Below are 24,974 nucleotides of genomic sequence, written 5' to 3'. Positions count from 1 at the left end.
TGACTTACCCGCATTCGCGGTAGACACCAGGTCAGTCAAGCCGTCACCAAACAAGACACTACCTTTGAAGGGGAGAGCTTCCATAGCTTTCTTGGAGTCGGCATAAGCATTCCATTGATGGATCCACAGCGCCCTCCTGGCCGAGACCGCCATGGCATTGGCTCTTGATCCCAAGAGACCAACATCCCTCGCCGCATCCTTCAGGTAATCTGCAGCATCCTTGATATATCCAAGAGTCAAAAGAACATTATCTTTATCAAGGGTATCCATATCAGAAGCTAAATTATCAGCCCATTTAGCAATAGCACTACTCACCCATACCGATGCCACAGCAGGTCTGAGCAATTCACCCGAATTAGCGAAAATGGGCTTCAGAGACGTCTCCAGCTTGCGATCCGCCGGATCTTTGAGAGCTGTCGTGTCAGGGGACGGAAGCACCACCTTCTTAGACAAACGGGATAGAGCCTTATTGACATTAGGAGACGACTCCCATTTGTCCCTGTCAGAGGGTAAAGGATACGTTATGAAAATTCTCTTGGGAATCTGCCACCTCTTGAATGGCGACTCCCAAGCCTTTTCAGAAAGAATATGCATTTCATGAGGGGGGGGGGGGGGGCTTCACCTCAGGTTTTTTCCCTTTAAACAAACAAATCCTTGTTTCCTGCACCGCAGGTTCGTCAGAGATATACGAAAAACTTCTTTAATAGCCACAATCATGTACTGAATACTGTTAACTAGCCTAGGGTGTAAAGTGGCCTCAGTGAAGTCGACATCGGAATCAGAATCCGTGTCAGTATCCATATCTACCATCTGGGTAAACGAACGCTTTTGCGACCCTGACGGGGCCTGCACTGAGACATAGCATCCTCCATGGATTTTCTCCACTCTTGTGTCTGAGACTCCGATTTATCCAATCTCTTAGGCAATGAGGCCACATTTGCATTAAGTGTACTTAACATAGTAAGCAAATCAGGTGTCGGCTGTGCCGACAAAGCCATCTCCAGACCCATATTTGCGCCCCCAGCAACCCCCCACCGGGGAGTAACACTCAGCTTCAGACATGCAGACACGTAGTACCGACACACACACACACCGCCTCAGCTAGGGAACAAACCCACAAGGAAACAAACAAAGGGAACTATCGCAACTGCGCACTGCTAAGAATAATTCATAAAATGGTCAAAAAGTTTTTGAAACAATGTCTGTTAGGATAATGATGAGGGAGGTGTTGTTCAATCTTCTCCTTTCTCTTCCTTTTCTATTTCCAATCGATCTCCTTCAATTTCGCCAAATGTCCCTCAAAAACAGTGAGAAAGAGCAATATTTTGTAGGGTGTCTTAAATTTCAGGGGATTCTAGGTTGTATAGCTCAATAAGATGGTTCGTACCGTACTCACGTATAGTACGGAGAATTTCACACGTATAAAGGTTTCTTTATGGACCCAAGATTTCACCCAGCTGGACGGTTTGTTCTGTGTGTTCTTTCAAATTCTCACCAAATGGTGTCACAGCATGGGAAATACCGGGGGAAAGAATGTCCCGATTACTGAATATATCACAATTGATTCTATCCAATTAATTATACAGGTAACCAGTGGAAATAAACTGGCGTACCGTACTCACACTCCAAAAATGTTAAATACACCCATAAAGGTATCTTTTATAGGTAATCCAAACTTCAGACAAATTAAAACAGGTATAGGAGAATAGAGGGTAAGCGTACCCCACTTACAGTCTTCAAAGATGTTTTCAAGCACGTAGCGGTTTCTTTTTCCAGTCTCTTCCCATGAAGTGGACCTCCACTCCCAAGTACTTCCGATCTCGGTATAATGAGATATATATCAGGAGTGGAAGTTTGATAAAAAGTATTTTATTAAATGTAAACAGTGAAATAGTAGCAATAGGGCAAAAAAGACTCCTAACAAAACGACCAGAAGATGTTTAACCACTATCAAACAAGAGATGAAATGGATCCGGATTATCTCACCTCAGTCAATAATGGTCTGGATGGTTTGTAAGTAGTAAATGGCCCTCACACCAACGCGTTTCGACCGGGAGGTCTTTTTCAAGGTGTGTTATGAGGGCAACTGTACTTCTACTTATACCCCAAAACAGGAAACAGTCATAACATGGGAGTGGTCAGTCACAATTAAAACCAATATATTAAAACACTTATTTCATAGTAAAAAAACCTTCAGATTCTGTAACTAATGGGTATCTGATAACATTGAGGGAAATTTTATGTACTTATAGATTGTATTCCTTATTATATTTGTACATGTATTGGGCTTTGCGTTCCACCTGTCCGTGGTGGAACGCACCATTTCCGCCGGAAATAGGCAGGGGAACAGGAGATGGTTCCCAATACATTCTGCCGATAGATGGTCCGCATTACGTGCTACCGGAAGTGATGTGCGTTCCACTCGTTCACAGTGGAACGCACTCACTGATGGATGGTCCGCGTCACGTGCAGCCGGAAGTGATGTGCGCTCCACTCGTTCACAGTGGAACGCACTCACTGATAGATGGTCCGCGGCTTATGTTTCCGGAAGTACTGTGCGTTCCACTCGTCTTTGGTGGAACGCACTTCCTCCGGATATGGCGGACACTCGTAAAGGGGGAGTGTAATAAGTGATGCGTATAACAGTGTGCGTTCCACTCATTCTTAGTGGAACGCACAACCCGGAAGTAGCGGGTCTCTCTCCATACCCGTGTTGATGGTCCAGTTTTAAGATCTGACGTGGGGAGAATTAGTTTGTGCATAAAGAGTAAAATCTTGTGAAAATAAAAAATGATGGTTAAAAATAGATTAAACTTAATTAAAGGTGAAATATTTCCATATACTCCTATACAAGAATTTTTGGGGTGATACAGAAAGGATTAGGTGAAGGGAAACCTTCTATTATGAGGGCCTCTCTTTCACAGGACCTATTAATAGTGTACATACACTTTATATATTCCTTTACTGGACCCGTAATGATGGTCCAGTTTTAAGATCTAACATGGGGAAAATTAGTTTGTGCATGAGGAGTAAAAACTTGTGGAAACAAAAAATGATATAATGGTTAAAATAGATTGAAATTGATGGTAAATTATTTCCATATACTCCTATACAAGAATTTTTGAGGTGATACAGGAAGGATTAGGTGAAGGGAAACCTTCTATTAAGAGGGCCTCTCTTTCACAGGACCTAATAATAGTGTATATATAATCTATGTTAGCTGGTATTTGCATATATTTTATATATTCCTTTACTGGACCTAGTTGGATGGTACCGGAGGGATTAGGAGAGGAAAATCCACTGTAGGGAGGACTTCTTTTTTATTAGGTTTTCACAGGAACCATTTAATTTCAAAGTCCATATTCATTCCTTTCGGTTGTAGGGTTCCCAAATTAAAAATCGACCTCATCTCCGTCCTTGCTAATCTCTCCTCGATGTCCGTACATCTCCAATTTTTTGGGGCTAGCTGTATCCCACAAAATAGGGCAATCTCTGAGGGTTTGCACATATGGTCTTTCTTAAAGTGCATAGAGATTCCATGAGTTTCCACCCCTTTCTTAATATTTCTGAGGTGTTCACTCATCCTTTCTTTTAGTTTCCGTGTGGTCCTACCAACGTATTGCTTATTGCAAGTACATTGAACCAAGTACACCACATTTTTACTATCACAAGTGATGAAGTCCTTGATCTCGAAGGTTTTTTTATTCGATGTGGAGGTGTACTGGGTAATGGTAGAATTTTTACTCTTGCAGTTTTTGCACATTTGACACATACCGCATCTGTAAAATCCTTTTGAACGGATGGTTCTGAGATTTTTTGGTCCTTCTACTACACTGTTGACAACCTTTTTTCTAATATTGTCTGCTTTCCGGTAGACAAAATGGGGTTTTTCTGTCAGATATTCTTTTACAATAGGGTCGTGAAGTAGAAGATTCCAATTCTTCTTAATAATTTGTTCCACCTCTTTATATTGACTGTTAAATTTGGTTATGAACATAATCTTATTCTCTTCTTTCTTCTTGTTGTCCTTTTTCATTATTGGTTTCAACATCACGTTTCTATCGATGGTTACATATTCCTGATATGGCTCCTCTAGTCGTGTCTTACTGTAACCTTTTCCTTCCAACTGTTTCATCAGACTGTTTCCTTGTTCTTTATAGTCATCCAATTTAGAGCAGTTTTTCCGTAGTCGATGAAACTGGCTTTTTGGAACTGAGGTGAGCCAGTTAGGATGGTGGTTACTTGAAGAAGGGATATAGGAGTTGCAATCTGTGGGTTTAATATATGTACGTGTGTTCAATTGGTTGTCTTCAATAAATATTAGTAGGCCTAGGAAATGGACGGATTCTTGACTGATATCAAATGTTAATTGAATATTCTTACTGTTAAGTTTAATCTATTTTTAACCATCATTTTTTATTTTCACAAGATTTTACTCTTTATGCACAAACTAATTCTCCCCACGTCAGATCTTAAAACTGGACCATCAACACGGGTATGGAGAGAGACCCGCTACTTCCGGGTTGTGCGTTCCACTAAGAATGAGTGGAACGCACACTGTTATACGCATCACTTATTACACTCCCCCTTTACGAGTGTCCGCCATATCCGGAGGAAGTGCGTTCCACCAAAGACGAGTGGAACGCACAGTACTTCCGGAAACATAAGCCGCGGACCATCTATCAGTGAGTGCGTTCCACTGTGAACGAGTGGAGCGCACATCACTTCCGGCTGCACGTGACGCGGACCATCCATCAGTGAGTGCGTTCCACTGTGAACGAGTGGAACGCACATCACTTCCGGTAGCACGTAATGCGGACCATCTATCGGCAGAATGTATTGGGAACCATCTCCTGTTCCCCTGCCTATTTCCGGCGGAAATGGTGCGTTCCACCACGGACAGGTGGAACGCAAAGCCCAATACATGTACAAATATAATAAGGAATACAATCTATAAGTACATAAAATTTCCCTCAATGTTATCAGATACCCATTAGTTACAGATTCTGAAGGTTTTTTTACTATGAAATAAGTGTTTTAATATATTGGTTTTAATTGTGACTGACCACTCCCATGTTATGACTGTTTCCTGTTTTGGGGTATAAGTAGAAGTACAGTTGCCCTCATAACACACCTTGAAAAAGACCTCCCGGTCGAAACGCGTTGGTGTGAGGGCCATTTACTACTTACAAACCATCCAGACCATTATTGACTGAGGTGAGATAATCCGGATCCATTTCATCTCTTGTTTGATAGTGGTTAAACATCTTCTGGTCGTTTTGTTAGGAGTCTTTTTTGCCCTATTGCTACTATTTCACTGTTTACATTTAATAAAATACTTTTTATCAAACTTCCACTCCTGATATATATCTCATTATACCGAGATCGGAAGTACTTGGGAGTGGAGGTCCACTTCATGGGAAGAGACTGGAAAAAGAAACCGCTACGTGCTTGAAAACATCTTTGAAGACTGTAAGTGGGGTACGCTTACCCTCTATTCTCCTATACCTGTTTTAATTTGTCTGAAGTTTGGATTACCTATAAAAGATACCTTTATGGGTGTATTTAACATTTTTGGAGTGTGAGTACGGTACGCCAGTTTATTTCCACTGGTTACCTGTATAATTAATTGGATAGAATCAATTGTGATATATTCAGTAATTGGGACATTCTTTCCCCCGGTATTTCCCATGCTGTGACACCATTTGGTGAGAATTTGAAAGAACACACAGAACAAACCGTCCAGCTGGGTGAAATCTTGGGTCCATAAAGAAACCTTTATACGTGTGAAATTCTCCGTACTATACGTGAGTACGGTACGAACCATCTTATTGAGCTATACAACCTAGAATCCCCTGAAATTTAAGACACCCTACAAAATATTGCTCTTTCTCACTGTTTTTGAGGGACATTTGGCGAAATTGAAGGAGATCGATTGGAAATAGAAAAGGAAGAGAAAGGAGAAGATTGAACAACACCTCCCTCATCATTATCCTAACAGACATTGTTTCAAAAACTTTTTGACCATTTTATGAATTATTCTTAGCAGTGCGCAGTTGCGATAGTTCCCTTTGTTTGTTTTTGGGTACGGTACATGGTGTTGAGTGACACCAGGGTTCTATACAACTGCAGCCGCAGTGAGCGCAGTGGTTTACTATCTTTGTATTTTCTGTATAAATTTCGCTCCTCACTCATTTAGTAGATCACAGCTGCCCCCTTCAGTATGTTTGCACACAGAAATGTCCGTAAGGACAAATATGATGAATTATTTAACAACCGACGAGATTCGGTAGATTTAGCAGATGACGATTTGGAAGGAATTATGTCTAAATTAGAAACAGCTTTACTTAAGGAAGGTAGGATTTGGTGGGAGGTTATCTCATTAGAAAGATACCTAGCAGAGGACATTATTCCTAGAGGTCTAAGGATAGATAAAATGCCCACCTTCTCGAACAGATCTCAAACCTTCGAAGAAGAATGGTTGAGAATCATTGACACATGCTCAATGTCACTTATGAAACTGATTGTTGCCAGTATGCCAGCTCACACCCCAGCACCCATATATCCCACCAAACGATGTATGTGGAAAGCGCTGCTGTTAATTAGAATATATATGCACCAAATATCTGTGTGCCCCCCCCCCCCCCCTCGATTTGCTCACTTTTACTTGAATTGGAGCTTGGAGGTCCCGGGCCAGAGTCTCATGCAGCGGCTGTGGATGAGAGAAAATGGCGCTGGTGAGCTGTGCAGCTAAGCCCTGCCCCAGCGCTCTTCAGTCCCGCTCAAATTTAAACTTGAAATGCTGGCGGTGTACGGAAAACTGTGCCTTCTGCCAGCCCTTAGAAGACCCAGTAACATGCTTACAGGGCGCTCCCCCCCCCAGCGCCCTGCACCCGCAAGTGCCATTGGTGAAGTGTGTGGTAGCATGGAGCGCAGCGCTACCGCTGCGCTGCTACCTTGTTACTGAAGTCTTCTGCCGTCTGATCTTCACACACTCACCCGGCTTCTTTCTTCTGGCTTCTGTGAGGCAGGTGACGGCACGGCTCCGGGAACAAGCAGCTAGGCGCACCAAGTGATCGAACCCTCTGGAGCTAATGGTGTCCAGTAGCCTAAGAAGCAGAGCCCTTAACCAAGTAGAAGTAGGTATACGGTATAAGCTCCCAATAATATTTTTGTTATCGCGGCTCCGGCAGAGAGTTATTGTGATTAGGATTCCGGTTCCTGAGGCACCAGAAGAGTAATCCACAATAATTACCGGCATCGTGGCTAATATGATAGGCCCCGGCGGTACTAATAACAGAGTTGAAGTGTATACACAACTCATGCTAGGCATCTTCTTTCTCCCTGTGCTGATAAAGGACGATACTAACCCACTCCATGCCAACATAGGGTGGCATTAACCCACTCAGTGAGGGTATGAGTGGGGTCATCAACCCACTCAGTGAGGTCATGGCAGGGGAGGGGGGGTAATTAGCCCACTCAGTGAGAGCATGTGGAGGGGGGGGGGGGTCATTAACCCACTCAGTGAGGGCATGAGGGGGGGGGGGGGGGGATCATTACCCCACTCAGAGGGCATGAGGGGCATTAACCCACTCAGAGGGCATGGGGGGGGCATTAACCCACTCAGAGAGGGCATGGGGGGGCATTAACCCACTCAGAGAGGGCATGGGGGGGGGGGGCATTAACCCACTCAGAGAGGGCATGGGGGGGCATTAACCCACTCAGAGAGGGCATGGGGGGGCATTAACCCACTCAGAGGGCATGGGGGGGGCATTAACACACTCAGAGAGGGCATGAGGTGGGGTATTAACCCACTTGGAGAGGGTATGAGGGGGGGGGGGTGGGCATTAACCCATTCAGTACAAGCATTGGGGGAGGCTTTAACCCACTCACCACCTCACAGGGCACACTGAGCAGCTCCCATAGCACCCGGCCACGATAAGATAACCCTGGGATAGGTCCGATTGCCACCCAAACAAAAAGAGCATTACATTAATCGTACTCTCCAGCAGCCTGACGGCAACAAGATGCTAATCGTGTCCTGTCCTGGGATCCCACTTACATAAACCAGCGCCGGAGATCTTCAATACCGCGGCCACACTCTCCCTTCCTCCTGTGCCACTGCTATTTAAAGTTCCCGCGTACGCGCGCCCGACGCTTCTTTCGACTCCGCCCCCAGCACCGCCCACTGCCTGACGTGCACTAGGTCTTTCCGCGGAAGGCATCCTAGACGCTACCCTCCCCTTATATATACAGCCACCGCGCTGCATGCCGGGAGTTGGAGTTTCCGTGCAGGTAAGCGGTGCAGCTGCAGCATGCTGGGACCTGAACTTGTTATCAGTGCGGCCGCCGTAATGTGCGGGAGGGGGGTTCGGCGGCGACAGCGGGTGTGGGGGGTGCGCGGGTGATGGCGGGTGGACTCTGGGGTGGGGGGCGCCCCAGAGTCCGGCAGTGACCGTGGATGGTGCGCTCGCATATCTTCATACCATCGATGGTTCTATACGATATTCCCATTGATGGCGGGCGCCCCCTGTCCTCAGGGAGACACACACTATCGGACTTGGCGATTGTCATACCTGTATACAGCTGCTGCTGTTTGGAATATATGTATCATATAGCTCAGTTTCTGTAGCAGGGTACACTGTGTATTCCACAAGGAAAACATCGGGGTGTAGAGTGGGATCTTGATCCAGAGAGGCACCAGCAGACTAAAGCTTTAGGCTGTCCCAGGATGCATTGGGGCCTCCTCTATGACCCCGCCTCCAGGCACTGGGAGCTCGGTTTTCCAGTTGGTGCCTGCAGAGCCGGTCACTAACAGGAGGGTGGATTCTATATCGGAGTGGGAGAACTTGAGAAGGGACCTTCTGACGTACCCAGGGGAGGAGACACGTCACCAGGGGGAGGGGCTACGGATGAACAGGGTACCCGAAAAGTACCCTCTCTTCGCTCGCCACGCTTTGGGCTCGGTGGCTCGCTCCTCTTCTCTCGGCACCTAATTACTAAAGATATTAGTTGGTGGTGTGGATCGTAGAGGAACTCTCCTGCTGGCCTAGCTCCTCCCCCTTGTGCAGTGGCTCCTCCCCCTGACGGGAAAGGTCCCTTAGGCCACTTGGATCTAGCATCAACCCTAACAGGAGGGCTGCTCTGGGCAGCCCCGAAGAAAAGTAAAAAAGACTTCAAGGGCTGCAGTGCAGTTACATGTCGGTGTAAGAGGGTGGCGGTGCGGTGTAGTGCCTGCTGCCGTGCAGGTGTAGACTCACTACTCACCAGGCGCCGCACTCTCTCGCCCTCAAGTCTCGGAACCTTCAACAAACCTGGAAATCTTCAGTTGGACCCGGACACGGCGATCCCCTCTCGGAGCCGACGACGGACAAACTGGGGAGAAAGTAAACCAACTTAAGGGGGGGTATCAACCCTTCTTCCACTGGAAAAGGGGATACCCCAGGGGTGGCGGCGACCTTCACCGGTTGGGTGAAAGGTCGTCACAGGCACAAAACCTCAGCCCAGTTTTCACACACTCGCGTGTCATGTGATAAAAGGGGTTCTCACATCTGTGAGCAAACCTCTATTCCGGCGCTCAGGGGACAGACAGACACAGATGTTACTCACCGTTGCCAATCTTGCACTGCAAAATTCTCCACTTACAGGTCCAACTCTATACTGGTGTAACACCGCTACACTAACTATAACGGCAGAGTCCTCAAACAAGCTCTGTGTGTGTGGTGCAACAAACTAGACACAAACTATCAGCAAACAACACATCACAATATCACAGTACAAGGTTAAATGGTGCTGTCCTTTTAAATCCCTACCTCCTCTCTGCGCGTATTTGCGAACACTGACTACAATGATGTAACGCTTATTAACCTTGATAATATGTAAGCTGTTTGAGCGATTGAGACGCTCAGAAAACCCTTTGTAGTAACTAGTGAATACGCAAGACCTAGTTTGAATTTAAAAACCACTCCGGCTCTAACACCTTCGTGGATGATTTTAGAGTAAAAAGAGGAAAAACAATACAGGTTATACACTACAGACTAACATAGAAATCTAAACAGAATAACAAAGAATAATATGAACAATAGCGAAGCAATCGCAAACACAAGCAAACAGAAAGAGAATAAATGGCAAACAGAAAGGATAACAAAATGGCTACAGAGAACATACCATACGTGAGAATACTCGCATGCGCAACCTGGATCCAGTCCTCCAATTATCAGGTAGATAACGTTGATGAGAGAGAGTTCTGGCCGGTCAGGAAACAGTGGCCTTTTTATACACAACATTCATTCACAATTATCACTGTAACCTCATTGTTCATTGGACAAAGGGATGTGTCTCTACATTACAGTAAAAGTCATAGGTGGGTTTGAACAGGTGGGCAGTGTCTTTCTCCAACTGCTCTGGTTGGACGTATCCACAGGATTCCCACCGCATGTGTAATAAACAGCAAATACATTTAAAGTTCATAAACTTCTTCTGTACGTAACTATACGCAAGAGCGAGCGATCTTTTCCCAACTAACACCAAAATGTTACCCTTAAAATACCCTACAGCTGGATACTAAACACCATCTTTCAACCTTTATCTGACTCTTCCTATCATGCAAAGAGGAATCTCTCCGTCCTGGAACCGTTTAGACTAAACATACTTGCTGATGTTGTCTAGGGGAATATTAACTATAAAACGCACTGTATGGGTTAAATATGTTGCAATTGAGTCGCTCACTTCGCTCACAAACTCTACCGTAAATGCACATACCACGCGCCAAAGCGCACGGCCGTAGAAGCTCCATTACGCAAAGTGCAAATATGCGTACGCACGGCAGAGCATGTGCATGGGGTTTGTACAAGGCATGTGAATCATGATATTTTTCGACTTTGACAGTTGCAATTGTGTACAATGTCTTACAGAAAGGGCGGGAAATCTGGGGGCGCTCCTGCATCGTGCAGAGTATGCGCCACAGGTTTACTTGAGCGGGGAATCTGTGTACTCTGTGTCATACGTTCCTCAGTCAGTCCGTAGCTCCTGTACCCAATCAGGAGCCATATTGGGGCGTGTCCTCAAACCTACTGGGTACTCTAGTGCACAGGTTCTCAAACTCTGTCCTCAGGACCCCACACGGTTCCTGTTCTGCAGGTCACCTGTACAGTTGGTGATACACAGTGCAGTTGCTGGGTGACATAGAAAACGTGAACCGTGTGGGGTCCTGAGGACCGAGTTTGAGAACCACTGCTCTATTGGAACGCTTAATGCCCCCTATGGGACCACCTGTGCCATTACAGCCTCAAATTGTCCCTGTGATGAATCCGCCTTGGGCGGATGATTTGTCTAACCAGTTGCAGTTACTCTACCTCAGGTCACTCCCGTGTCTCTGGGTCATCTAAGCGGGCTGCTTCTTCCTCTGAATCCACGAATCTCTCAGATGTTTCATCTGAAGAGGAGGGTACTGTCCTGTCAGACACTGAATCAGTTTTTCTGACAAGGACTCTGAACTGCAGATTGATGTTCCTGCTCTAGTGGTTGCTATTAAGCAAGTCCTACAAAACACTGATGATGATGATGATGAGGAATCCACTACTGTCACTAAGAAAACTGATATGTTTAAGAGGCAGAAGGTGGTTAAAGATCTATTACTCCATTCTTACCATTTGGTGGTCATCCGGCAGGAGTCCTGGGCTAATCCAGGTGAAAAAAAGTTCCCTCCCTCTCTAAACGGGCTTTGACTCGCTATCCTCCACCTGCAGAGTTATGTAACAATTGGGAAAATTCACCGCCGGTGTATTTTCATGTCACCCGCCTAGTGGTGTCATCCACTCTGCCTGTCACTACTGTCACTTCTCTGAAAGAAACGAAAGATAAGTGTGTGGAGGGATGCCTGAAATCTATTTACTCCCTTACAGGTGCTGTACGTAGACCCACTATTGCCGCCTTGGGCTGCTAAAGGTATCGAAGCATGGGTTCAGGCAATAGAGGATGAGCTGCCCAAAGATATATCTGCCAGTGCCAGACAATACCTGTCTCACATTACCAGCGCCACCTATTACAGGAGGCGTCCTCTGAGGCGGGTGCGTTGGCGGTCAAGGTGTCGACTACGCCTGTCCTGGCTAGCCGTATTCTGTGTTTAAGGTCATGGAAGGTGGACCTGAACTCCAAAAAGACCTTTGGAGGTACTCCCTTTTAAGGGAGACATTTTAGTTGGAGAAGACTTAAATAAAATTGGGTCTGAACTGGCGGTTGCTAAGACTGCCTTCCTCACAAATACTAATTCTTCTGCACAGAAGGCAAAAGGTACCAATTTTCGTTCCTTTCGGCCTCAAGGGAAAGCAAAAGGTCAGGCATAACCACTTAGCTCAAGACAAAGCAGTCCTGAGCGCCCCATCAGCCTGCTTCTAAACAAGACAAGCCTGCCACATGACTGGGCGGCCTTCCCCCTGGGTGGGAGGCTGACTTCTGCAGTTCACCCAGGTCTGGTTAAAGACCACTTCAGACGCATGGGTGCGAGAAGTTGTCTCTCACGGGTATGTAGTCTCGTTTAAGCGACGTTCCCCTCACCAGTTCTGCGCCACGGTCATCCCCTAGGATCAGTTACAGGCGCAAGCTTTGCAGCAAGTTGTGAGTTCTCTCCTGGATACAGGAGTGGTAGTGCCGGTACCTCTGTCCCAGAGAGGCAGTGGTAACAACTTGACCCTGTTTATAGTACCGAAACCGAATGGGTCCTTCCGGCCTCTCCTCAACCTCAAATCACTGAACAAGTTTGTGAGAGTATCCAAGTTTTGTATAGAAACGCTGTGCTCAGTTATACTGCCAATGGAACCCGAAGACTATATGGTATCCCTGGATATACATGATGCGTACCTGCATATACCTATTGCCAAGTCACATCAGCAGTATCTGCGGTTTGCTATTGCCAATTTACACTCAGTTCCAGGCTCTGCCATTTGGACTGGCTACAGCACTTCGGATTTCCATCAAGGTCATGGCCGTAATGACGGCGCATCTCCTCAGTCATCTACAACTGATGGTAAGCTTCCTACAAGCCCACGGGTGACTCATCAACTAGAGGAAATCCTCGCTGGTCCCAGCTCAGAGCATGGTGCACCTGGGAGCAATCCTGGACACATAAAGTCAACGTCTGTTCTTGTCTCTGGAGAAAGTCCTGAAACTTCAGGACAGGATAAGATACTTCCTTACCTGCTACAGAGTGTCGTTACACTCTGTGATGCAAGTGCTTGGCCTATTGGTGTCGACATTCGACATGGTGGAGTACACTCAATTTCATTCCCGCACTCTGCAGAGGTTAATCCTTTCCAAGTGGAACGGCCAACCTCAATGGATCAGGTCTCACATGATCACTTTGACTCCGGAGGTTCGGATATCGCTGACCTAGTAGATCCAGGATCAGCAACTGACCAGGGGTCATCCCTTCTGGATCCCCAACTGGGTCCTGTTGACAACAGATACCAGCCTGCGGGGATGGGGTGCGGTGTTGGAGCAACACTCTTTCCAGGGTCGCTGGACCAGAGAAGAATCACTCCTTTCGATTAACATTCTGGAGTTGCTGGCGGTGTTTAGTGCATTAACCCTCGCCCTGCCTACTACAGAACAGCCTGTCCAAGTAGGTCAGACAACGCCACCACAGTGGCATAAATAAGCCATCAAGGCGGCATTTGAAGCCGCATGGCATTGTTGGAAGTGTCAAAGATCCTTTTGAAGGGTGGAACGCCATCTGCCAGCAATATCGGCAGTGTTCATACCGATCGTCCTAAACTGGGCAGTGGACTTCCTCAGTCGCCAGAATGTACATGCTGGAGAGTGGAGTCTTCATTCAGAAGTCTTTCAACTCCTAGTGGACAGGTGGGGCCTACCAGACATAGACCTGATGGTGTCTCGATACAATCACGAAGTTCCGGTCTTCGGATTAAGGACCAGGGATCCTCAAGCAGCATTCGTGGACGCACTAGCCATTCCATGGAACTTTCGGCTGCCATACGTGTTCCCTCCATTGTCACTCCTGTCCAGGGTCCTGCGGAAGTTCAAGCAAGAAGGAGGAATACTAATTCTTGCCGCTCCAGCGTGGCCTAGATGGCATTGGTTCTAAGAACTGCAGGATTTGTTGACAGAGCGTCCTATTCTACTTCCAGGGCCCGTGTCTCTACCCAGACCTGGCCAGACTGGCGTTGACGGCGTGGCTCTTGACGAATCACTCCTGAGGGTCAAAGGATTCTCCGAGGTGGTCATACAAACTATTCTGAAAGCCCATAAGCCGGCATCTGCCTGGAATTCTTACTTCACCTTGTGTGCTGAATTTTGATGCGTACAGATTCAAAACGTCTAGAATCTTGGCTTTTCTACAACAAGACCTGGGTTTAGGCCTTCATCTGGGTTCATTTATCTACCTTGTCTGTATGGTTTCAGAAAAAGATTGTGTCTATTCCTGCCGTTCATACATTCACTCAGGGTGTGTTAAGAATTCAGCCTCCCTATGTCCCTCCCGTGGCTCCATGGGATCTGTCTTTTCTGAATGCCCTGTAAGAGTCTCCATTTGAACCTCTTGAGATGGTGGACCTAAAATGGCTCACGACCAAGGTCCCGTTTCTACTGGCTTCTGGCTCTGCTAGAAGGGTGTTGGACTTAGGGTGGACGACAGGACAGAGCGCCTGTCTGATATTTCATCATAACCGGGTAGTCTCTGGTTATTTACCTAAGGTGCTGTCATCATTTCACCTTAACCAAGAGATTGTTGCTCCGGCTTTTATCTCTTCTGACTTATCTCACAAAGAGCGGTCTATGGATGTGGTAAGGACTCTCCGTATATAGGTGGAGAGGACTGCCTCTATTAGGAGGTCAGATAACCGTTTCGTACTATATGGTTTCCACAAACGTGTCTGGCCTGCGAATAAGCAGACCTTGGCCATATGGTTTAGAATGGTGATTGCACAAGCCTATGCGCATGCTGGACTCCCAACTCCGGTTGACATTAAAGCCCATTCTACTCGGTCTGTTGGACCTTCGTAGACGGGACGCCGTGGCGTGTCCGCGGGACAATTGTGCAAGGTGGCTACCTGGTCCTCGGTGAACACGTTCATAAGTTTCTATGCCTTTGATACTTCCACCTCCCAGGATGCTTCTTTTGGGTGCCGGGTTCTCATACCTGCTAAGGCGTGTCCCCTCCCTTGAGGAACTGCTTTAGGATATCACCCAATGTTTTCCCTGTGGAACACAGTGTTACCTGCTGCAGAAAAGGAGATTTATGGTAGACTTACCATTGTTAAATCTCTTTCTGCGAGGTACACTGGGTTCCGCAGGGCAACCACCCTGACGCACCTACCTTCTATGGGTTTGTATGGCATTAGCCGCTGGTACCTTCTCCTGTCGTGAGAATGTGGTTCTATGTGACTAACAGCTGCCTTTTCTTTTTACCTTCTCCTGCATTGGACTGGTTAACAAAACTGAGCTCACAGTGCCTGGAGGCGGGGTTATAGAGGAGGTTCCCCCCCCCAATGCATCCTGGGACAGCCTAAAGCTTTAGCTTGTTGGTGCTTCTTCGGATCAGAATCCACTCTACACCAGATATTTTCCCTGTGGAACCCAGTGTACCTCGCAGAAAGAGATTTAACAATGGTAAGTCTACCATAAATATCCTTTTTGAGCTTCATGGCAAAGGCTGTGAATACTTATGTACATGTGATTTCTTAGTTTTTTATTTTTAATAAATTTGCAAAAATCTCAAACTTTTCTCATGTTGTCATTATGGGGTATTGTGTGTAGAATTTCGAGATAAAAATAATTTATTCCATTTTGGAATAAGACTGTAAGATAACAAAATGTGGAAAAAGTGACGCGCTGTGAATACTTCCCGGATGCAATGTACTCGGGACAGTAACTAGGTCGACAAGGATTGTAGGTTGACAGAGTTTCTAGGTCGACATGGTGTAAGTCAAAAAGTCGACATGAGGTTTTTGAAAAAAACTTTTTTCTTTTTTTGGGGGGGTCGTAATTCTCCATACGGTGATCGGGAACCCCAATTAGTGCACCATGTCCTCTCGCATGGCTCGCTATGCTTCAGGCAAGTTACTATTCCCAATCGTAGTCCACAAGGATCGTTAAGCATGAAATAGTGCTAAAAAAAGAAATTGTGAAAAACTCATGTCAACCTTTTTACTGTCGACCAATAGTGGTCGACCTAGAGACCGGATACCCTGTCCTCTTCTATGGTAATGCACCTGCCTCAGTGGGGAGAGTTATATAGGAGAAGAGTGTAACCTGTGTGGGTGCATAGAGTATAAGTTATAGTATGTAAATATACAGGTTAGTGTAAGGGGAAGGGGGGCAGTTATTTGAGGTAGGACGGGGTCACTCACATTCCGGGAAGTAAGACCACCATTACTCCTAGCATTTATTTACACTATAATCCTAATGTCACATAAGATTATATAATGGAGGGAGTGTAACCTAAAGAGGAATAATTCTGTTAGCAGAGATGTAATATCTCAGGTGTAGTGAGAGTAGGGGACTATTAGAGTAAATAGCATATAAGGTAGAGTTAGAGATTAGTTAGGCTGGGTACACACTATGCGATATATCGGTTGTTGGATGGAAGAATGATAAATCGCTAGTGGATCGGTGGGTGGGAGCACCTGATACGCCTGTGCATATTCTGGGTGTGTGTGTATGTTGCAAATTAAAGACAAACTGGTGTGATACAGAATATAGACGTTACAAAGATAGGTCTACACCATAGGGTTGACAGGGTCAAAAGGCCATTAGGGTCAACAGTCAAAAGATCAACAGGGTCAAAAGGTCGACACTTCTCTCCCCCTCCTGGCTGGATAATCCCTCTTTTCGGGCACTACTCCACCATCCAACCTACTAACCCCAGCATCCTACGGAGAGGGAAGGTTGGGGGAGGAAATGTGCACGTCATCTAAACTGTGCTGGAAGGGTCCGGTGGCAGCTTAGCAGCTCGGGGAACACTGGACACGCCCCCAGAGTGATGGGAACCGGGTCATGTGAAGCTGATAATGATGGCACTCAATTGGTGGCAAATGGGAATAGCGCCTCTGTGACAGGACGGTCCCGTACGAAAGCACTCGCCGCTTTCGCGTCCCGTCTCCTGTGCACAGAATGGAGGGTCAGGTCACACGAGGCCTGACCACATAGGGGTTTCCCGCTTACCGCCAGTAACCGCCTGTTACTGACTCCACCCACTGCGTTGTGGGCGGGTTTATGCTGCCACCAACAAACTCCTAACCTGCCGTGGCATTTGAATCACGGTTCTGCTCTGTATGTGCCGACGCACTGCCTTACCACACCTGTGTGGTGTTGACGAATCCCCACTAGCCACTTGCTAGGCCTCTACCGGTAGCTGGCAGAAGGCGGAACTTGGAGACATTAGGTGCTTCCCTGGACAGCCGGAGGACGGGGCTATGTTTGGCATAACCTTGTAGGTCACAAGATGAAGCAATCTTCTTGAGGCAGATGAGATGTTTATTTGCTCAATAATAGCCTTAAAAAAGACTCTTCCCTATTGCTAGGGGCAACAGCATACAGCAAGCTGTTCCAGCAGAATTTAGATGGTACAATACAACTTTCATGGGGCAACTGCCCTCCTTTTATCGAACTCCAATACACATTACCACAGGGGGTAAGCACGCCCGGTGGTCTACAACCAATCAATGTTTACCCATGAGCTGTGCATGCCTTGGTCACATGCACAGCTAACATTGTTCTCTATGGACAGTGGGGAGTGGTCACTCTCCTTTGTCTGTCCCATCCTGGAGGATCAGGATACGCCCCGGTGCCATTCAGTCTAGGCTGGGGGACGTTTTCCCGCCTAAACTGACTTCCAGAAACTTGCCCGGGACCCAGCTCACTGCCAGCAGCCTGGAATTGGGCTCCAAAGCTGGGCAGCCTAGCTCCCCAGTCCAGGTTTCCTGGCTACTACGGGTGATCCCTATGGAGCTCCAGAAAACCACTCAGCTTGTTTCAAAGTTGAGCTTCTTCTCTCTCTACCAATGCCACTTTCAAGAGTGAGGCTGGAAGGGAAAGTATTCTGTTTTTGGGGAAAAGGTCTGGGAGAACCCATCAGCCTGCACAGCCATGGATTCCCCCTCCCTGGGACACACGTCCAAGTAAGTGCATTTACCTTTAAATACATTTCCTTTAAACACATGTGTTTCCCTTTAAATCTACACTGAACCACATTCCCAGGCACTGAAGTGCCTCATAACACTATCTATCTATCTATATATATATATATATATATATATCTATATATATATATATATATATATATATATATATATATATATATATATATATATATATATATATATTTTTTTTTTTTTTTAAATACTGTGCTCAGCGCTGGGCTCCCCTAGCCCTGCAGCATGGCTGATAGGGCTCTCTCGGTGCTGGAGGTATGGGGCTGGCTTTCCCCATCCTCCAGCCTGCCTGTAATGCCCGCCATTGGGGTCCAGGGAGCTGGCTCTTCCTGTCCCCCAGAGCGGCATTCACTTTTGTAGCCTCGCCGCACAGAGCGGCACACCCCCCTGAACCGAAGCCCGGCGGCCCGGGACACTTGTCCCGGCCGCTGTGGCTCTGTGTCTGTTGCAGTGCTGAGGTGCCGGGAGCGTAGCTCCCGGACCCCAGCACTCACCAACCTAATCATCCCCCCGCCGCCAGGGCGCCGAATCTGTGGCCCCCCCCCCCGGCCGCCTGGCAGCCCGGGACATTCTATCCCGGCTGCCACGGCTGGCCGCCTCCAGTGCAATGGGAGCTGAGCTCCCAGCCGCAGCGGCTCACCCTTCTCCCCCGGCGCACACACGGCTCAGTGCGCCGAGGGGCTGTGCTCACCGTTGCCGGGAGCGGAGCTCCCGGACTCAGGCGGCGCACGCCCGATAGCTGCAGCGGGAGCTGATCTCCCGGATGCAGCGGTTTCCCTCTCCCCCGGCGCGCACACACTGTTCAGCGCGCCGGGGGCTGCCGTCACTGTCGCCGGAGAGGTCCGGGACCGCGGCACATTGTTAAAATAAATTTTATGCCATTTGTACAAACACTGCGCCAAGCGCCCACAATATTTGAAATATGGCGCCAAGCGCCCATTGTCCCGATAATGGCGCCGGGCACTAGGGATTAACCCCTTCAGTGCCGCGGCGGCCATTGCTCACGTGGGCTGGGGGTCTCTCCGGCCACAGCCCCCATTTATACGTATATAGGAACACAGCAGCCGCAGTGCTTATCAACACACTTTACACACCACATTGTCTCTGGGATGAACAATTGGGGATGGGCACTTTTATCTATATGTTTGCCAATAAGATTTTATTTTCATGTTTGCGTCTGTTTCATGGAGCAGGTCAGATGCCGGAAGCCACCTAAGGCCTCATTAGCTGCACAGTCCACCCATTAACTTCAATACATTTCCATTGTGCTGCGAACATTAGTGTTTTCTGCACTGTCAGGGAAGTAACCCCTCCGGCCGCACTCCAGTCTCATCTGACAATGCGGATGACTGCGAGTCGGTCAAAACGATGGGATTTATTTTTTTAAAAGTTCCAATTTGGGATTAAGTTTCAGACTGGTCTGTGTGCGTATTCAGACCGTAATCCTGAATGAATCTCCCCCAGAGCTCTATAAGGAATCTTAATGTGTGAGACTAGAAGAATGAATTATGCAGATAGTAATACAGAGTTGCTGTATGACTATGGTACTTGTAAACTCTCTCTGATATTTATTTTAATTATTACATTTATTCTTGGGCCATTTAGCTGTGAGGAACCGGAGACCCTTTACTAGAAGTCACGTAAATGATGTCACGGAAGATGGACAAGGACAGGAGTCATGTGACTGAAAGGATATTAAACCTCACTGTGGAGATCATCCAGCTGCTGACAGGAAAGGTGAGGGGTCCTGGGAGTGTCACAGTGACATCACTCATATTCATATTACTAACACAGGGACCTGACTGGGGAGGTGAGATCTGGGAGTGTCTTACTAACACAGGGACATAACTGGGGAGGTGAGGGAGTGTGACAGTGACAAGTGTCTGCATTTTCAGTCCTTTTCCAAAGATGACTTTCATTCCGGCTGTGCAAGCTTTCCTTTAAGAGGTCCTTCGTATACTTTCGTCATACATTCTTCCTATCCCTTCATGGAATTTAAATTTTAGTTATGGAGACTCTTAAGACACCTCCTTTTGAGCCTCTTGAGATGGTGAAATTCTGCTACTTTACCTTGAAGGTGGTTTTCCTCCTAGGTAATGCCTTTTCTGTGTGGATATTGGAATTGCTGACCCTGTCTTGTAAGCCTCCCTTACTTATCCTTAATTCTGATAGGGTGGTGTTACGGACGAAGACATATTTTTACCTAAGGTGCTTTCCATTTGAACCAAGAGATCTTGCTTTCAATTTTTACTTTTGATCTTTGTGGTAGCTCCCAATTGTGGCTGATACCCTCCAAGGGATCTATTGCTCAGTGGATTACTGCCACTATTAGTCAGGCGTATCTATCTCTCGATGCGCCTGTCCGACGTCCCTCTGGGCTCTTTCGACTTGTATGGTCGGGGCCTCTTGGCTGGTCTGCCATGGTACCCCACTGGAGCATTTGTGGAGAGCGGTGATCTGGTCCTCTGCATTCTTTTACCAGGTTTTACTGTTAACATACTGTTGGTTATATTGACGCCAGCTTTAGGCATGAGATATAGATGTCGTTTTTCATTCAGTTTCATTGATGTGTCGCTCTCAATACACAGGATCACACAGTAGTGAGGAAGACATCTGGGAACTGTGAGACACCCAGCAGCCATCCCCGTGTGTCAGGAGGACTGAGCAGGACCCAGAACCCCATCACGGTGTCTCTACCTCACTCACTGATCCATGAGAGGCACAGTGACCAGAAGATCCTGGAGCTTACCAACAAGATCATTCAGCTGCTGACAGGAGAGGTGACTGCTGGGAATGGGGCATTATACAGTAACACCAGGGGATGTGTCTGGGTGATGACTGGAGAGGTGACTGCTGGGAATGGGGCATTATACAGTAACACCAGGGGATGTGTCTGGGTGATGACTGTATCATTGTGTGTGTCAGGTTCCTATAAGGTGTGAGGACGTCGCTGTCTATCTCTCCATGGAGGAGTGGGAGTATATAGAGGAACACAGGGGCCTGTACAAGGACGTGATGATGGAGAATCACCAGGCATTGAAGATGGATATGACTGAGAGGATAATAAATCTCTTCCTGGACATCATCTGTGTGCTGACTGGAGAGGTGAGGGATTCTGGGAATGTCATGTCCTCTTGTCTCATACATGACAGCAGAGGCCTGTAGATTATAGGTACATAGGACATTGGTGATAAAATAGTGAAGGAGGCGATTATAGATTCTATTTACATGTGATGTTTTCTTTTCATTATTTATTTCTCCAATCAAAATTTATATGAATATTTTTTAATCTTTTGAGTTTTGTTGATGACCCTGAACTGACCAGAATGTGCAAAATCAATTTACTCCTTACTATCTGATACATCAGCCCAATATGCAGATTTCGCTTTCTTCTAATTCAGCAGGTTTTATTAGTAATAATGACACGGTACATGTATGTAAGCATCTACTGTTCACATGGTAGAATTTAATGAATGTTGTACACAGGATCACACAGTAGTGAAGGGAACATCTGGACAGTGTGAGACACCCAGCAGCCATCACCGTGTGTCAGGAGGACTGAGCAGGACCCAGAGCCCCGTCACAGTGCCTCCACCTCACTCACTGATACATGAGAGGCACAATCACCAGAAGATCCTGGATCTCACCAACAAGATCATTCATCTGCTGACTGGAGAGGTGACTGCTGGGAATGGGACATTATACAGTAACACCGGGGGATGTGTCTGGGTGATGACTGGAGAGGTGACTGCTGGGAATGGGACATTATACAGTAACACCAGGGGATGTGTCTGGGTGATGACTGGAGAGGTGACTGCTGGGAATGGGACATTATACAGTAACACCAGGGGATGTGTCTGGGTGATGGCTGGAGAGGTGACTGCTGGGAATGGGGCATTATACAGTAACACCTTGGGATGTGTCTGGGTGATGACTGGAGAGGTGACTGCTGGGAATGGGACATTATACAGTAACACCGGGGGATGTGTCTGGGTGATGACTGGAGAGGTGACTGCTGGGAATGGGACATTATACAGTAACACCAGGGGATGTGTCTGGGTGATGGCTGGAGAGGTGACTGCTGGGAATGGGACATTATACAGTAACACCAGGGGATGTGGCTGGGTGATGACTGTATCATTGTGTTGTCAGGTTCCTATAAGGTGTGAGGATGTCACTGTCTATTTCTCCATGGAGGAGTGGGAGTATATAGAGGAACACAGGGGTCTGTACAAAGACGTGATGATTGAGAATCACCGGCCCCTTACATCACTGGGTAAGAGGAGACTGTCATGTAGTGTAATGGAGAGAGCAGCTATGGGGCCACCTAGATACACCTCACCTGATAATCCCATTTCTCTAACGTCCTAAGTGGATGCTGGGGACTCCGTAAGGACCATGGGGAATAGCGGCTCCGCAGGAGACTGGGCACAAAAGTAAAAGCTTTAGGACTACCTGGTGTGCACTGGCTCCTCCCCCTATGACCCTCCTCCAAGCCTCAGTTAGATTTCTGTGCCCGAACGAGAAGGTTGCACACTAGATGGCTCTCCTGAGCTGCTTAGTGAAAAGTTTAGTTTTAGGTTTTTTATTTTCAGTGAGACCTGCTGGCAACAGGCTCACTGCATCGAGGGACTAAGGGGAGAAGAAGCGAACTCACCTGCGTGCAGAGTGGATTGGGCTTCTTAGGCTACTGGACATTAGCTCCAGAGGGACGATCACAGGCCCAGCCATGGATGGGTCCCAGAGCCGTGCCGCCGCCCCCCTTACAGAGCCAGAAGTCCGGAAAATCGGCGGCAGAAGACGTCCTGTCTTCAACAAGGTAGCGCACAGCACTGCAGCTGTGCGCCATTGCTCTCAGCACACTTCACACTCCGGTCACTGAGGGTGCAGGGAGCTGGGGGGGGCGCCCTGAGACGCAATAAAAACACCTTGGATGGCAAAAAAATGCATCACATATAGCTCCTGGGCTATATGGATGCATTTAACCCCTGCCAGAATACATAGAAAAACGGGAGATAAGGCCGCCGATAAGGGGGCGGAGCCTATCTCCTCAGCACACTGGCGCCATTTTCCCTCACAGCTCCGTTGGAGGGAAGCTCCCTGGCTCTCCCCTGCAGTCACTACACTACAGAAAGGGTTAAAAAAGAGAGGGGGGCACTAATTACGTGCAGTTATTAAAGATACAGCAGCTATAAGGGGAAAAACACTTATATAAGGTTATCCCTGTATATATATAGCGCTCTGGTGTGTGCTGGCAAACTCTCCCTCTGTCTCCCCAAAGGGCTAGTGGGGTCCTCCTGTCCTCTATCAGAGCATTCCCTGTGTGTGTGCTGTATGTCGGTACGTTTGTGTCGACATGTATGAGGAGAAAAATGATGTGGAGACGGAGCAAATTGCCTGTAATAGTGATGTCACCCCCTAGGGGGTCGACACCTGAGTGGATGAACTGTTGGAAGGAATTACGTGACAGTGTCAGCTCTGTATAAAAGACAGTGGTTGACATGAGACAGTCGGCTACTCAGCTTGTGCCTGTCCAGACGTCTCTTAGGCCGTCAGGGACTCTAAAGCGCCCGTTACCTCAGATGGCAGATATAGACGCCGACACGCATACTGACTCCAGTGTCGACGGTGAAGAGACAAATGTGACTTCCAGTAGGGCCACACGTTACATGATTGAGGCAATGAAAAATGTTTTACACATTTCTGATAATACGAGTACCACCAAAAAGGGGTATTATGTTCGGTGAGGAAAAACTACCTGTAGTTTTCCTGAATCTGAGAAATTAAATGAGGTGTGTGATGATGCGTGGGTTTCCCCCGATAACAACTGATAATTTCTAAAATGTTATTGGCATTATATCCTTTCCCGCCAGAGGTTAGGGTGCGTTGGGAAACACCCCCTAGGGTGGATAAAGCGCTCACACGCTTGTAAGGGCTCTACCCTCTCCTGAGATGGCCGCCCTTAAGGATCCTGCTGATAGAAAGCAGGAGGGTATCCTAAAATGTATTTACACACATACTGGTGTTATACTGCGACCAGCAATCGCCTCAGCCTGGATGTGCAGTGCTGGGTTGGCGTGGTCGGATTCCCTGACTGAAAATATTGAAACCCTAGAAAGGGAAAGTATATTTTTGCCTATAGAGCATTTAAAAGATGCATTTCTATATATGCGTGATGCACAGCGGAATATTTGCCGACTGGCATCAAGTCTAAGTGCGTTGTCCATTTCTACCAGTAGAGGGTTATGGACACGACAGTGGTCAGGTGATACGGATTCCAAACGGCATTTGGAAGTATTGCCTTATTAAGGGGAGGAGTTATTTGGGGTCGGTCTTTCAGACCTGTTGGGCACGGCAACAGCTGGGAAATCCACGTTTGTACCCCAGGTCGCCTCTCAACATAAGAAGACGCCTTATTGTCAGGCGCAGTCTTATCGTGGGCAAGCGGGCAAAAGGTTCCTCATTTCTGACCCGTAACAGAGGGAGAGGAAAAAGGCTGCAGAAATCAGCCAGTTCCCAGGAACAGAAGCCCTCTCCCGCCTCTGCCAAGCCCTCAGTATGACGCTGGGGCTTTACAAGCAGAATCAGGCACGGTGGGGGCCCGTCTCAATGAATTTCAGCGCGCAGTGGGCTCACTCGCAAGTAGACCCCTGGATCCTTCAGGTGATATCTCAGGGGTACAAATTGGAATTCGAGACGTCTCCCCCTCGCCGTTTCCTAAAATCGGCTTTACCGATGTCTCCTTCTGACAGGGAGGCAGTTTTGAAAACCATTCACAAGCTGTATTCCCAGCAGGTGATAATCAAG

The 24,974-nt window shown here is 47.3% G+C and overlaps 1 protein-coding gene across 1 annotated transcript in view; it reads left to right on the top strand.

Moving 5' to 3' along the window:
- Positions 1-8,201: 8,201 nt before the first annotated feature.
- The window catches only part of LOC134983627 (zinc finger protein 271-like), a 59,180-nt gene continuing 42,407 nt past the window's right edge, over positions 8,202-24,974 (top strand). Inside the window, exons 1-6 of the mRNA XM_063949302.1 lie at positions 8,202-8,295; positions 19,773-19,904; positions 20,756-20,947; positions 21,093-21,272; positions 21,654-21,845; positions 22,320-22,443. Of these exons, the coding sequence (XP_063805372.1) occupies positions 19,812-19,904; positions 20,756-20,947; positions 21,093-21,272; positions 21,654-21,845; positions 22,320-22,443 (781 nt within the window). The 5' untranslated portion in view covers positions 8,202-8,295; positions 19,773-19,811. The remainder of the gene's footprint in view (positions 8,296-19,772; positions 19,905-20,755; positions 20,948-21,092; positions 21,273-21,653; positions 21,846-22,319; positions 22,444-24,974) is intronic.

This window comes from Pseudophryne corroboree (assembly GCF_028390025.1).
Source record: "Pseudophryne corroboree isolate aPseCor3 chromosome 3 unlocalized genomic scaffold, aPseCor3.hap2 SUPER_3_unloc_2, whole genome shotgun sequence".
Taxonomy (NCBI): domain Eukaryota; kingdom Metazoa; phylum Chordata; class Amphibia; order Anura; family Myobatrachidae; genus Pseudophryne; species Pseudophryne corroboree.
This window is presented reverse-complemented; position numbering and strand designations above follow the sequence as displayed.